The sequence below is a fragment of the Crotalus tigris genome, unplaced genomic scaffold (genome assembly GCF_016545835.1).
Source record: "Crotalus tigris isolate CLP2741 ecotype Arizona unplaced genomic scaffold, ASM1654583v1 scf7180000017666.379230911805:20528666, whole genome shotgun sequence".
Classification (NCBI taxonomy): Eukaryota; Metazoa; Chordata; class Lepidosauria; order Squamata; family Viperidae; genus Crotalus; species Crotalus tigris.
Window position 1 is genome coordinate 4671133 of NW_024096552.1, and position 12861 is coordinate 4683993.

The 12861-nt window shown below is 45.5% G+C and overlaps 1 protein-coding gene across 1 annotated transcript in view; it reads left to right on the forward strand.

Moving 5' to 3' along the window:
• The window catches only part of NOTCH4 (notch receptor 4), a 61894-nt gene that overhangs the window by 35307 nt on the left and 13726 nt on the right, over nucleotides 1–12861 (forward strand). Inside the window, exons 16-20 of the mRNA XM_039336570.1 lie at nucleotides 1295–1407; nucleotides 4155–4573; nucleotides 6342–6668; nucleotides 7913–8076; nucleotides 11801–12026. Of these exons, the coding sequence (XP_039192504.1) occupies nucleotides 1295–1407; nucleotides 4155–4573; nucleotides 6342–6668; nucleotides 7913–8076; nucleotides 11801–12026 (1249 nt within the window). The remainder of the gene's footprint in view (nucleotides 1–1294; nucleotides 1408–4154; nucleotides 4574–6341; nucleotides 6669–7912; nucleotides 8077–11800; nucleotides 12027–12861) is intronic.

Consider the following 12861-nt stretch of genomic DNA (forward strand, 5'->3'; position numbering starts at 1 on the left):
GCCCTCTCTAAGCAGTTTACAGAGTCAGCTTAGAGAACTGGAGGGAAGGTTTGCATTTCAAACTATTTGGAGAATGTGATTTATAACTGTTTATTGGAGGAGGGAATTGTGCTTTGATACTATGTGTTTAGGGGAGGGGAATTCAGATTTCGGCTTCGACCATGTACGTGCCAATGCCATGCTGCTTGAATAAAGATTCTTTAAGGCAAACAATGTCTCAAAGTTCTTTAAAGAGTATCATCTGTCGGAACCATGACAATCAACATATCGCCCCCCCCCAACAATCTGGGTCCTCATTATCGACTTTGGAAAGATGGAAGGCCGATTCCACCTTGAGCCGGTCAGAATCAAACTGCTGGCAGTTGGCAGAATCAGCCTGCAATACGGCATTCTAACCACTGCACCAACACGGCTCCAGCCTTTTAGCAAAACTGGCCTATACCGAACAATGATGAGCACTTGACTGCGGTGCTCCCTTGAAGAACGTGGCATTCGCTTGGTGGCTGTGGTGTTTGCTTGACAACTAGCCACAAAAAAGTGATAAAATCAGGTCAGCCACGTGGGTGACCTGTTTTATGACTGTCACAGGTTGTGTCCATGATAGGCAGATTCTATCATGATTGTAAGTCAAGGTTTATCTGTACTTTTTCACCCAAGACAATATTGATTCCCACAATAACTGTGTATGTCAAATTCCAGCTGTGCTTGTTGTATATTGTCAAAGCAGAAAATTAGTACAAGTAATCCTTGACTTGTAATCATTCGTTTAGTGATCCTTAAAAGTTACAACAACACTGAAAAGAGTAACTTGTGACCATATTTCACACAATTGCTGTAGCATCATCAAAGTCATGTGATCAAAATTTAGACTCTTGGCAACTGGCTCATATTTATGACGGTTGCAGTGTCCCGGGGCCACGTGATCACCTTTTGTGACCTTATGACCAGCAAAGTCCATGGGGAAGCCAGATTCACTTAAGAACCATGTTAATTTAACAACTGCAGTGATTCACTTCACAACTGTGGCAAGAAAGGTCCTAAAATGAGGCAAAACTCACCTAATAACTATGTTGCTTAGCAACCAAAATTTGGGATCCACTGTGGTGGTAAGTTGAGAACTGCCTACAAATCATCAGAAACTAACCTTGTAGCAGAAACTGCTAACATCCAATTGCTGAAGGTTTTACAAAAGAAAAGGACATCACTGGTAGATTAAAAAGAAGAAACCAACAACTGAAGTGAAAATTAAAATGAACTCTGTCCCCTTTGGGACTGTGTTTGTTCTTCCCTCCAGGACGTCTGTGTGAATCTTTGATTGACAGTTGCCAATCAAATCCTTGCCTTAATGGTGGAAGCTGTAGCGTGCTGCCCGAGAACTCTCTTGAATTCATCTGCCATTGTCCACAGGTACGAATGGGGTTGAGTCCCCCAAAAAGTAGGATTGAAGAGCAGACGTCTTCCAATATTTGAGGGGCTGCCACAAAGAATAGAATAGAGTAGAGTAGAGTAGAGTAGAACAGAATAGAACATACAGTACAATAGAAATAGAATAGAATAGAATAGAATAGAATAATCTTTATTGTCATTGTGTAACTCACAACGAAATTAAGTGCTATCCACAGTGCACACTATATACAAGTAAAAATCACAAATAAGAACATACATTATATATGCACATCCTTCACCATTGCGCTGCTGCTAATATTGCACTTCAATGTTGCACTGACTATATACAGTGATAGTTAATATGTTTACAGCTCTGGGATATTTTTCAGCCTATTTGTCTTTCTTTTTATTATCCTGTACCATCTGCCAGATGGTAATAGTTCAAAAAAAGAATATCCGGGATGAGATGAATCTTTAAGAATATTTTGAGCTTTCCTAAGACAATGGGAACTGTACAGTTCGTCCGTGGGTGGGGGAGGAGAGGGCAGCCAATAATCCTCTAGGCGATGGTAATGACTCTCTGGAGCGCTTTTCTATCTGCTACTGTGCAGCAAGCAAACCGCACATAAATGCAATAGGTTAGAATGCTCTCTATGGAGCAGCGGTAGAAGGTCACCTTTTTCATTCAGTTGTTGTTTCCTGAGAAGTCTCAAGAAATATAATCTCTGCTGGGCCTTCTTAACTAATGCTATAACATGAGCACTCCAGGTCAGGTTCTCCTTTATGACACCCAGAAAACTAAAGCTTGCCACCCGCTCCACACAGTCTCCGCTGAGAATCAGGGACTAAATGTCTGATCTATTCCTACTACTACTAAGAAGAGGTGGTCAAGCTATTTTCCAAAGCATATGAAGGCAGGACAAGACACAACGGATGGAAACCTACGAAGGAAAGTTAGAACTGTGGAGAAATTTCCTGACAGTGAGAACAAATTAATCAGTGGAACGATTGACTTCCAGAAGTTGTGGGTGCTCCATCACTGGGGTAGGTGTAGGTTAAAGTTTAATACAAAATTAGTAATTTTTCTCCTTAATTCCAAGTTGCTTCTCTCTTTGATTAGTCCATTGTTTCTTGTTTTGCCTTCTGGTGCTTTGGTTAAATAGGTTGGCCCCGTCTTCCTTGTGGCAGCCCTTCAAGTATTTCAAGATTGCAAGACTGCTATCATGTCACCCTGGTCCTTCTTTTCACTAGACTAGGTATACCCAGTTCCTGCAAATCGTTCTTTGTGTGTTTTAACCTCCAGCCCCTTAATCATCCTTTGTTGCTCTTCTCTGCTCTTTCCAAAATCTCAACATCTTTTTTGTATTGGGAGTGATCCAAACTGGATGCAATATTATATTTTGACGGTGGTCATTAGGGCTTTATAATGTGGTACCAAGACTTTGCGTGATCTTGATTCTATTTCTCTGTTAATGCGACCTAGCATTGCATTGGCTGCTGCCGCACACCCCTGGCTCATATTTAGATAGTTGTCCACTAAGGCTCTCCAAGATCCCTCTTTCAGCTACTACTATTGAGCCAGGTTTCACCTAGTCCAGTGGTGGCGAACCTATGGCACGCGTGCCACAGGTGGCACGTAGAGCCCTCTCTGTGGGCACACGCACTGTCGCCCCAGTCCTAGGCCTTTAGCTGGGTTTTATAAAACCTTTTTGCTTTAGGCCTCCGCCGCCATCTGCAAAAAAAAAAAAGGTTCAATCAATCAATCAATTTCAACTTCTTGCGGGGGGGGGGGAAAGACCTCGCAAAGTTGGAATTGATTGATTGACTTTTTAGTCCCACCTAGTCTGCCGTTACCATGGCAGCCACACCCACCCAGCACCTGACGATCCATAAGTGGGTTTTGGGTTGCAGTTTGGGCACTCAGTCTCTAAAAGGTTCGCCATCACTGACCTGTACTTTTGGTTTTTCTTGCCTAAGCGTAAGGCAGACATGTCAAACACAAGGCCCGGGGGCCGGATGCGGCCCACGAAGTGGTTTCATGTGGCCCTCGAAGCCATCCTGAAAACAGTGAAGGAACTGCCCCCTCTGCCTTGGCCCTGGCCCAGGCCCAGGCCAGCCGGGAGCCAATATACAATTTTGTGGTGGCCATCTATGCTGAAATGTATTCAGTCTTAGCTCCATAAGCCCCCCCTCCCCCCGCATGGCCTGAGAGGAACAGTGAGGCTCCTCCAGTGGACCATGCCTTGGCACTTGCCCCTGGTCCCACCCCTTTCTGCCAGAGACCCTCAGTTCTGTCCCCCTCCTGCTCAGTCCCCCACAGGCACCCTTGACGTGAACGATATAAACCTGGCCATGCCCACCCAGTAGGCCACACCCACTCTATCCTCGCCCACCCAGTAGGCTGCACCCACCCTGATCACACCCACCTGGCCCCCTGAGGGCAACCGCAATGCTGATGCGGCCCTCAATGAAATTGAGTTTGACACCCCTGGTGTAAGGCCTTGCTTTTCCATATGTCAAATTCCATTCTGAGATTTCATCACCCAGACAGAGGTCTAAGCTTAGGGAATGCTGAGTAAATGTTTGGTAAGAAGATGGGATGTTTCTTTGGTTGAATGGGCCAAGGATCTGACCTAGCATAAGGTTGCTTCTGTATCCCCTTCCCTCCCAAGAGCTAAATGGGAAAAATTCTAAGGTGCCGCCCTGTTGCCAGTGACTTGAATGGAAATAACCCAGCAACACTGAGAAAGGATCCCCTCTACCCCCAGGGTTACGATGGATCGACTTGTGATCTGCCCGCACCACCTTGTGGGTCTTCCTACTGTCACAATGGAGGAACTTGCATTGCCCGCCCATCTGGACCTCGATGTCTCTGCAAGGAAGGCTTCTCTGGGCTGGACTGCCACCAGCCTCCATGTTCCTCAGCCCCCTGCCCTACTGCCAATGCCACCATGCTCTCCAGGTGCCCGTCCTTGGCAGGTGATGCCCACTGTGACCGGATCTGCAGCTCTCCGGAGACCAGCTGGGATGGGGGAGACTGTGCCCTGGGGTTGCTCGACCCTTGGAAGAACTGCCTGAAGCGAGACCTGTGCCAGCTGGTTTTCCGAGATGGGCACTGCCAGCCCCCTTGTGACAACGAGGAGTGCCTGTACGATGGATTTGACTGCGCCCCACAGAAGGAGTGCAAGTGAGTTATCCTCAGATGGTACGATGAGTTGGAGGGTAGGTGGGTAGCTGATGCTACCAGGAAAGGGTTTCCCCCTGGCATAACAAGAAACAAAGCATAGCACACACTGGTGCGGTGTAAAGGTAAAGTTAAAGCTTTTCCTGTCCAGTCATGTCCGGCTCTAGGGCAGGTTGTTCATCTCCGTTTCTTGGCCAAGGGAGACTGCATTGTCCAAAGATGTCTTCCGTGGTCATGTGGTCAGCCTGGCTATATGCCAGAGGAGCATAAAAATGGCTGTTACCTTCCCACCAAAGTGGTACCTATTAATCTACTCGCATTTTCATACTTTTGAATGGCTAGGTGGGCAGGAGCTGAGGCAAGGAACGGGAGCTCACCCCCGTCGCGTGGTTACTGGGTCTCGAACCCAGTCTGTCCGTTTTCTAGCTGACAATCTTTAACCGTTGAGAATCAGTGTTGCTGTTGGTGACCTTGTTGCTGTTAACCCATTTTAGAGCACAAGGGGGCAGCCTTCAGACTTTAGGGCTTATGTTCCCAAACTTCTTTCTTTCACTCCCAGGAGCCTCCTGGTGGTCACTGCTGCAAAATCAGCTGGTTAAGTTAAAAACTCCTAAGTCACTTAGCCTGGCCCACTGCCACTCCCCAAAAGCAGGGAAAAAGGCTGGCGCCATCGCTTGTAGACCTTGCTGGCCCATATTTCCTGCCTTCAACCACCCGCCTACCTTGTCTCTGAGGTTAAAATGGTTTTCTTCCTCTCTTATGATACTAGTCCCCCCTTCTTTTCCTCTGTCAATTATAAAGCTGGTCCTTCTGATGTACAGATAGTCCTGGACTTACAACCATTCGTTTAGTGCAGTGGTTCTCAACCTGTGGGTCGGGACCCCATTTGGGGTCGAACGACCATTTCACGGGGGTCGCCAAACAACGCATTCCGCCATTTTTTTCCCCTTTTCCTTAGCTGTGCTACTCCCTTTTATTCTATTGGCTTTTGAAAGCCAATAGAATAGACTCTCTTGAATAGAGTCTAATTCTATTGGCTTTCAAAAGCCAATAGGAATTGTCCATGCTGTCTCTGCCCTGCTGAGCCCGCCAAAAGTCCCAGTCTGCAAACGGTGCTGCACCAGTTGAGTAGTCCTCGACTTACGACCGGTTGAGTGGTCCTCGATTTACGACCAGTTGGGGGTCGTGGCATTAAAAAGGTTGAGAACCACTGGTTTAGTGACCATTCAAAGTTAGAACCCCACTGAAAAAAAAAGTGACTTATGACGGTTTTCACCATTAACAACTGTCGTAGCATCCCCATGGTCACATCATCAAAAATTGAGGCGCTTGGTAACTGGCATGTATTTATGACAATTGCACTGTCCTGGGGGGGGGGTCACATGATCGCCATTTGCAACCTTCCCAGCTGGCTTCCAACAAGCCAAGTCAACGGGAGAAGCCAGATTCACCTAACGGCCACATGATTCAGTTAACAACGGCAAGGCTTCGCTTAACAACGGTGGCCAAAACAGATAGTAAAACGGCGTACGATCCCTTGAGTGTCTTGCTGAACAGTGGGAATTTTGGGCTCCACTGTGGTTGTAAGTCAAGGGCTAACTGTGTTGGGGGTTCTTCCTCATCCTTGTTCGGAGGGGGAGGTCCCAGACCCCCCCCAGCTCTTGTCCTGCAGCCCCCACTGCCTCCTTCCCGGGTTGTAGAAGAGGGAATGGAAAGGATGTATGTCTGCCTTTGGCCAGTGCGTGCCCCATTAAGGACCCCTTCTCCTCAGCCCTTCCTACGCGCGAGATTGTTGGGACCGCTTCTCGGACGGACACTGCGACAGAGGCTGCCACTCGGCATCCTGTGGTTGGGATGGTGGGGACTGCGCCTCTTCTGTTCCACCGGCAGAGTCCGTGTTGGCACTGGTGGTCCTGCTTTCCCGGGAGAGCGTGCCGGAGCTCCTGCGTTCCCTGGTCGTTGCTACGCGGGCAGAGCTACGAATTCAGCGGGACCGTCAGCAGCGGGAGCGGATTTACCCTTACACAGGGAAGGAAGAGCTGGGGAGCCAGAGCAACTGGACAGGGCTTCAGACGAAAGATTTAGCCGAGACCGTCGGGTAGGATGAATTCTCTTATTTCTCTTATTCGATATCTCTATCCTAAACTCCCTCCGGACGCCTGCCACTTAAAGACATTTTTTTACAGGCAGTCCTCATTTAGTGACCACAATGAAGACCTGCAACCGAGTCGTTAAGTGAACCGGTTGCTAAGTGAAACTACAACTGTGCTTACAAAATGACTTCACCTTTCCTTGGCTTTACAGACCAAGGAGAGGCTGTAAACGTGAGACTTGATTGCAAAGTTATTTTTGGGGGGGGGTCACCATTGCAACTGAACGGTCACTAAATGAGGAGGTTGGTAAGTGAGATCTACCTGTAGTTGAAAAATTAAATAATCAGCCAATGAAAATAGACCTGGAAGGGACCTTGGAGGTCTTCTAGTCCAACCCCCTGCTCAAGCAGGAGACCCTACCGTTTCAGACAGTAGTCTGTTCCTAAAAGCCTCCAGTGATGAGCGCTCACGATTTCTGGAGGCAAGCTGTTCCACTGGTTAATTGTCCTCACTGTTAGGAAGTTTCTCCTTAATTTCCATCCATCGCTTCTTGTCCATAGAGTGCTGGCATCATACAAAAGAAAGCCACACATGTTAAAGTTCCTGAAGTTGGGACACATTGAACTAGATCGAAGCAGATCAGAAACAAGTTCATATAGTTTCAGCCTTCTTATAATGCAGAAGATCATGAAATACTCACGTGGATGTTTGATCAAACTGTGTCCTTAACTCCTAGCTCAGGAGTAGGCAACCTTGGGTCTTTTATGACTCGTGGACTCCAACTCCCAGAATTCCTGAGCCAGCCATGCTGAGGGGAAAGGGAGAGGTTTCCACGCTGAGCCATGCTGGCTCAGGAATTCTGGGAGTTGAAGTCCACCAGTCATAAAAGAGCCAAGGTTGCCTACCCTTGTCCTAGCTAGATGCGATTACGATAAAAGTTAATGTCAACATTACTTTCAGGATCTCATCATTCTCAATCCTTTATAAAGAGCAATGCTCTTTATAAATAGATAAATCTTTATAAGGTTTTCCAAGTTCTGCAAAATGTTATGAAATTTCATCTCTGCGGGGAGACAGCATTGCATATCAGCCTACAAAAATCGTCTCGGAACAGGGGTGGAAGCCCCCATTGCTCTGGCTGCTCCAACAGTTGGAAGGACAGGCATTTGGGTGATAGAGGGAGGAAGCAATTCCAGGAAAATAGGGTCACTCTGCCAATCGGCCACCTTTGTTTCTTCTTTGATTCCAGGTATACCGTCTTTCTGCTGGTGGAGGGGAGCTCATGCCAAGGGCAGTGCCCCACCTCTGCCATATCTGCCCTGAACCTTTTGGGCTCCTTGATGGCCAAAGGGATTTTGTCATCCCTGATCCCGCACCAAGTGGTAGCAGCCTGGCTTGAAGCTGTCGAAAATGGTACGCAGGAACATTAATAGGAATTTCTGAGCGACAGAGATAGAGCAGGGGTTCCCAACCAGGGGGGCGAGACGATATTCCAGGGGGTGAGAAAACTTGGGTTTTCAAAATTATCGTGCATATGCATAATTCGTTGCTGTTATTTCAAACTTTTGTAAGGAGTGCGAGAATATATCAGAAGCGTTCTGGGGGGGGGGCAGGGTATAGAAAAGATTGGGAACCAGTTTAGATATGTAGATAGAGAGAGACAGAGAAATGGATATATATATATATATATATATATATATATATATATATATATATATATATATATATATATATTCGCGTTTAAGAAAATTAAAAACGTGAACCCTGGGAGTGTTCATGGTGAGAAATAAAATGATCACCAGGGTAATAAAAAACTATAAAATTTATTAAAAAGCGCCTAGCTTTCGCCGTCACCTGCCGGCATCCTCAGGGCTAGTGCGCCAGGGAGTGAGAGAGTCACTTTTATAGGTGCAACAAAGTCTGCGCACGACTCCTCGACCTCGTCACCGGGCCTGAATGGGGTGACTGCGCATGGCTGGTCTGTTCCTTTCTATTCATTTCAACTGCATGTTCATCCTCCTCCATCCTTCTTTCCCTCAATCTTAGGGTGGATGGGCAAATGTCTCTGTAATTGCAGTGGTCTCTGTGTTTTAACCCTTCTCCCCCGGGGGCAGGTGGCAATACACATTTCATGTTTATTTTGCGATCCTCCTTCGTCCCATTGTTCTTCCTATGGCAAGTTTTTCTTTTAGTTTTGATGTTTTCACTTCTTATATGGATGTCATCTGGGTGGTCCTGTAGGTCCTTTCGGGGTAGTTGTGATCCACTGATGGTCTGGGGCTGGGGGGGAAGCCGTTCAGTCACGGAGGGGGGGGGCGGCGATTCCTCAATCACCCCTGCATCCGGCCGCTTCACGCGCGCCGCACCATAATCAGGCAGTCCGGGGGGGGGGCAGGCCTGATTATCCATTCAGGCCCGGTGACGAGGTCGAGGAGTCGTGCGCAGACTTTGTTGCACCTATAAAAGTGACTCTCTCACTCCCTGGCGCACTAGCCCTGAGGATGCCGGCAGGTGACGGCGAAAGCTAGGCGCTTTTTAATAAATTTTATAGTTTTTATTACCCTGGTGATCATTTTATTTCTCACCATATATATATATATATATATATATATATATATATATATATATAGAGAAGAGAGAGAGAGAGAGAGAGAGAGAGAGAGAGAGAGAGAGAGAGTTAGAAAGAAAGAGAGAAAGAGATAGATAGATAAATAGAGAGAGAGAGAAACAGAGAGGGAAAGAGAGAAACAGAGAGAGATACGAGATAAAGATAGAGAGTTAAAGAGAGAGAGAGGAGAGAGAGAGATAAAGATAGAGTTAGAGAGAAAGAGAGAGAGAAAGAGATAGATAAATATATAGAGAGAAACAGAGGGAAAGAGAGAGAAAGAAAGATACAAGATAAAGATAGAGAGTTAAAGAGAGAGAAGAGAGAGAGAGATAAAGATAGAGTTAGAGAGAAAGAGATAGATAGAGAAACAGAGAGAGAAAGAGAGAGAGAGAAAAGAAAGAGAGAGTTAGAGAGAAAGAGAAAGAAAGATACGAGATAAAGATAGAGAGTTAAAGAGAGAGAGAGAGAGAAAAAGAGAGAAAGAGAAGGATAAGAGAGAGAGAGAGTTAGAGAGAAAGAGAGAAAGAGAGAAAAGATGTGGCATTTCTCCTCTCCAACACACACGGTGTCTCCTGCGCACTCCTCTCGCATCCTTGTGGGCAGGTAGTCCTCGATTTAGGTATACAGTTGAGCCCAAAATTTCTGTTTTTGAGACGTGTGTGAAGTGAATTTTGCCCCATTTTATGACCCTTCTTGCCACAGTTGTTAAGTGAATCACACAGTTGTTAAGTGAATCTGGCTTCCCCCATTGACTTTGCTCGTCAGAAGGTCACAAAAGGGGAACGCGTGACCCCCGGGGTCACTGCGACCATCATAAATACGAATCAGTTGCCAAGCATCTGAATTTTAGTCACGTGACCATGGGGATGCTGCAACGGTCGTAAGTGTGAAAAAAAGGGGCATACGACACTTTTTTCTCAGTGCCATTGTAACTTCGAAAGGTCACTAAATGATGAATTGTTGTAAGTCAGGGGTCTTCAAACTTGGCCCTTTTATGACTTGTGGACTTCAACTCCCAGAATTCCTCAGCCAGGCATGCCAAGTCATAAAAGACCCCTGTTGTCAGTCAAGGACTACCTTTACTCTCTCCTATCTTGGCAGTGCCACTGCCAGAGATGTTGGCACCACCATAGAGATAGCGGCTGCTGCAGAGCACAAGAGTGCTGTGTTTGTGTGTGGGCTCTGTGTGTGTGTGTGTGTGTGTGTGTGTGTGTGTGTTTGTGTATGTGTTCCTGGAGTGTGATGCTGGTTGTCTAAGAACCCTTCTGGCACTGACCTGGGCACCAAGACTCTACTGTTTATTTGTTTATTTGATTGATTCAGCTTATTTCCTGCCTTTATTATTTTTATAAATAACTCAAACCACCTAGTCAAACTCAGACCAATAGCTCAATAAGCAATAACTCAAACATCAATAATCAATTAATAATCAATATCATATTATATTATTATAATATATTAATTATATATAATTAGTATACACTATATTAGTGTATAATAACTATATTATAATATATATTTCAAAAATCAATAATCAATATCTCAAACCACCTACCATAGTTCGGCTGTATTATTATCCTTCTCATTACCAATTTCCTTAGCTTCTTATGACCATAAATTTGTTGTTTGCACCTTATGATTTATGTTGATAGCTTTTATTTACTATCCTATTATGATTTATGTTGATTTATTATCTATGACAGAGATCTTCAAACTTGGCCCTTTTGTGACTTGTGGACTTCAACTCCCAGAATTCCTCAGCCAGGCACACTGGCTGAGGAATTCTGGGAGTTGAAGTCCACAAGTCATAAAAGGGCCAAGTTTGAAGACCCCTGATCTATGACTATCACTGAGTGTTGTATCTTATGATTTATGATGATTGTATTTTATGATTATGACCATAATTTACCACTTGTTGCTTATATGTACACTGAGAGCTTATGCACCGGAGACAAATTCCTTGTGTGTGTGTCCAGTCACACTTGGCCAATAAAGAATAAAAGAAAGAATAAAGAATAACACAATTAACTCAAGGCTGCGCACATATCCAACACACCCTCCTCCTCCTATTTTCCCCACAACAACAACCCTGTGAGGTAGATTGGGCTGAAAGAGAGGGAATGGCCCAGAGTCACCCAGCTGGCTTTCGTGGCCAAGGCAGGACTTGAACTCACGGCCTTCTGCTTTCTAGTCTGGTGCCTTAACTACTAGACAAAACTGTTGCCCACTATTTTGGTTGACCCCACTTTATGACCATTATGACTTAGGACCATGACAGGGATGTTCTATTAAGGTTGTTACCTGAGGACTATCTGTACGTGTGTTTCGTTATGTGTGGAAGTTCAACGAGGATATTTGACAGGGAATTCTCAGCCTGTCCATCAAACCCAAATTCTTGGCTTGAGAAGGAGAAACTTTGAACGGATATGAAACTGGTCTAAAGACTGTAGCATAGATGGGTTCAAAAACGGAGGCAGCAGGGAAGAGCGTGAGATGGACGTTTGACAGTCTTCCTTTTTCCTCAACCAGATCCGGAGGCTTCCATCTCCCATTTCTCCGGGCCCCTCAGTTATTGCGTGGGTGTTGGGGCGCTCGTGCTAGCTCTGGCGATCTTTATCGGGGTGTGGAGGATCCGTCGAGCTCAGCATCGGGAGCATGGATCTCTTTGGCTCCCGCCAGGATTTGCACCACGCCAAGGCAAGAAGCGTCGTCGCTGTCGGAGGGATCCGGTGGGTGAAGATGCGATCAGACTGAAGTGAGTATTGAAAAGCGGAGTGGAGGCTTTGCGTTGACTGGAGCGTAGGCAGTCCTTAGGTTACGAGAGCAACTGGGACCAGATTTGCCATTGCTAACTTATCCCAAAGATGTTTTTTCACCAGGCAACTGGACTTTCTTGTTGTTGTTTTTCTGTTTGAAGACATTTCGCTTCTCATCCAAGAAGCTTCTTCAGCTCTGACCAGATGGCGGGGAATGGAAGGATTTATATCCCTTGCAGACAGCTGGTCATTTGCATTCTTTTAGAGAGACCTTGAGGCCACTTGTGAGGTTTAACTGTGACCTCAGGGTCACCTGGGTAGTGCAAATGGGTGTGGAGCCTTCTTGGAACTGTTGAAAGGACTGTGTTGTAGACCAGAAATAGATAATATTGTATCCCTCCATGAAGGCTCCACATCCAGTTGCACTATCAGGTGACCCAGACAACACAGATAAACCTCCAGGTGGCATCCACAACTCTCTAAAAGAATGCAAATGACCAGCTGTCTGCAAGGAGTATAAATCCTTCCATTCTCCACCATGCAGTCAGAGCCGAAGAAGCTTCTTGGATAAGAAGCGAAATGTCTTCAAAGAAAAACAAGAAAGTCCAGTTGAAAGGATTTTATTGTGCTTATGATTTTAGTATGTTTAAGTTTGACATTAGCATTTATTTTATATATAGTAACCATTTTATATTGATACATATAGTGTTATCATGTAATCATTGTTTTGTTATTTGGTAATCATTATTTTGTAGTTAATTGCTTGATCAGATGCTTTATATATATATATTGGAAAAGTAAGAGCTTCATGCTTTAGGTATAGGTGATTGCTTA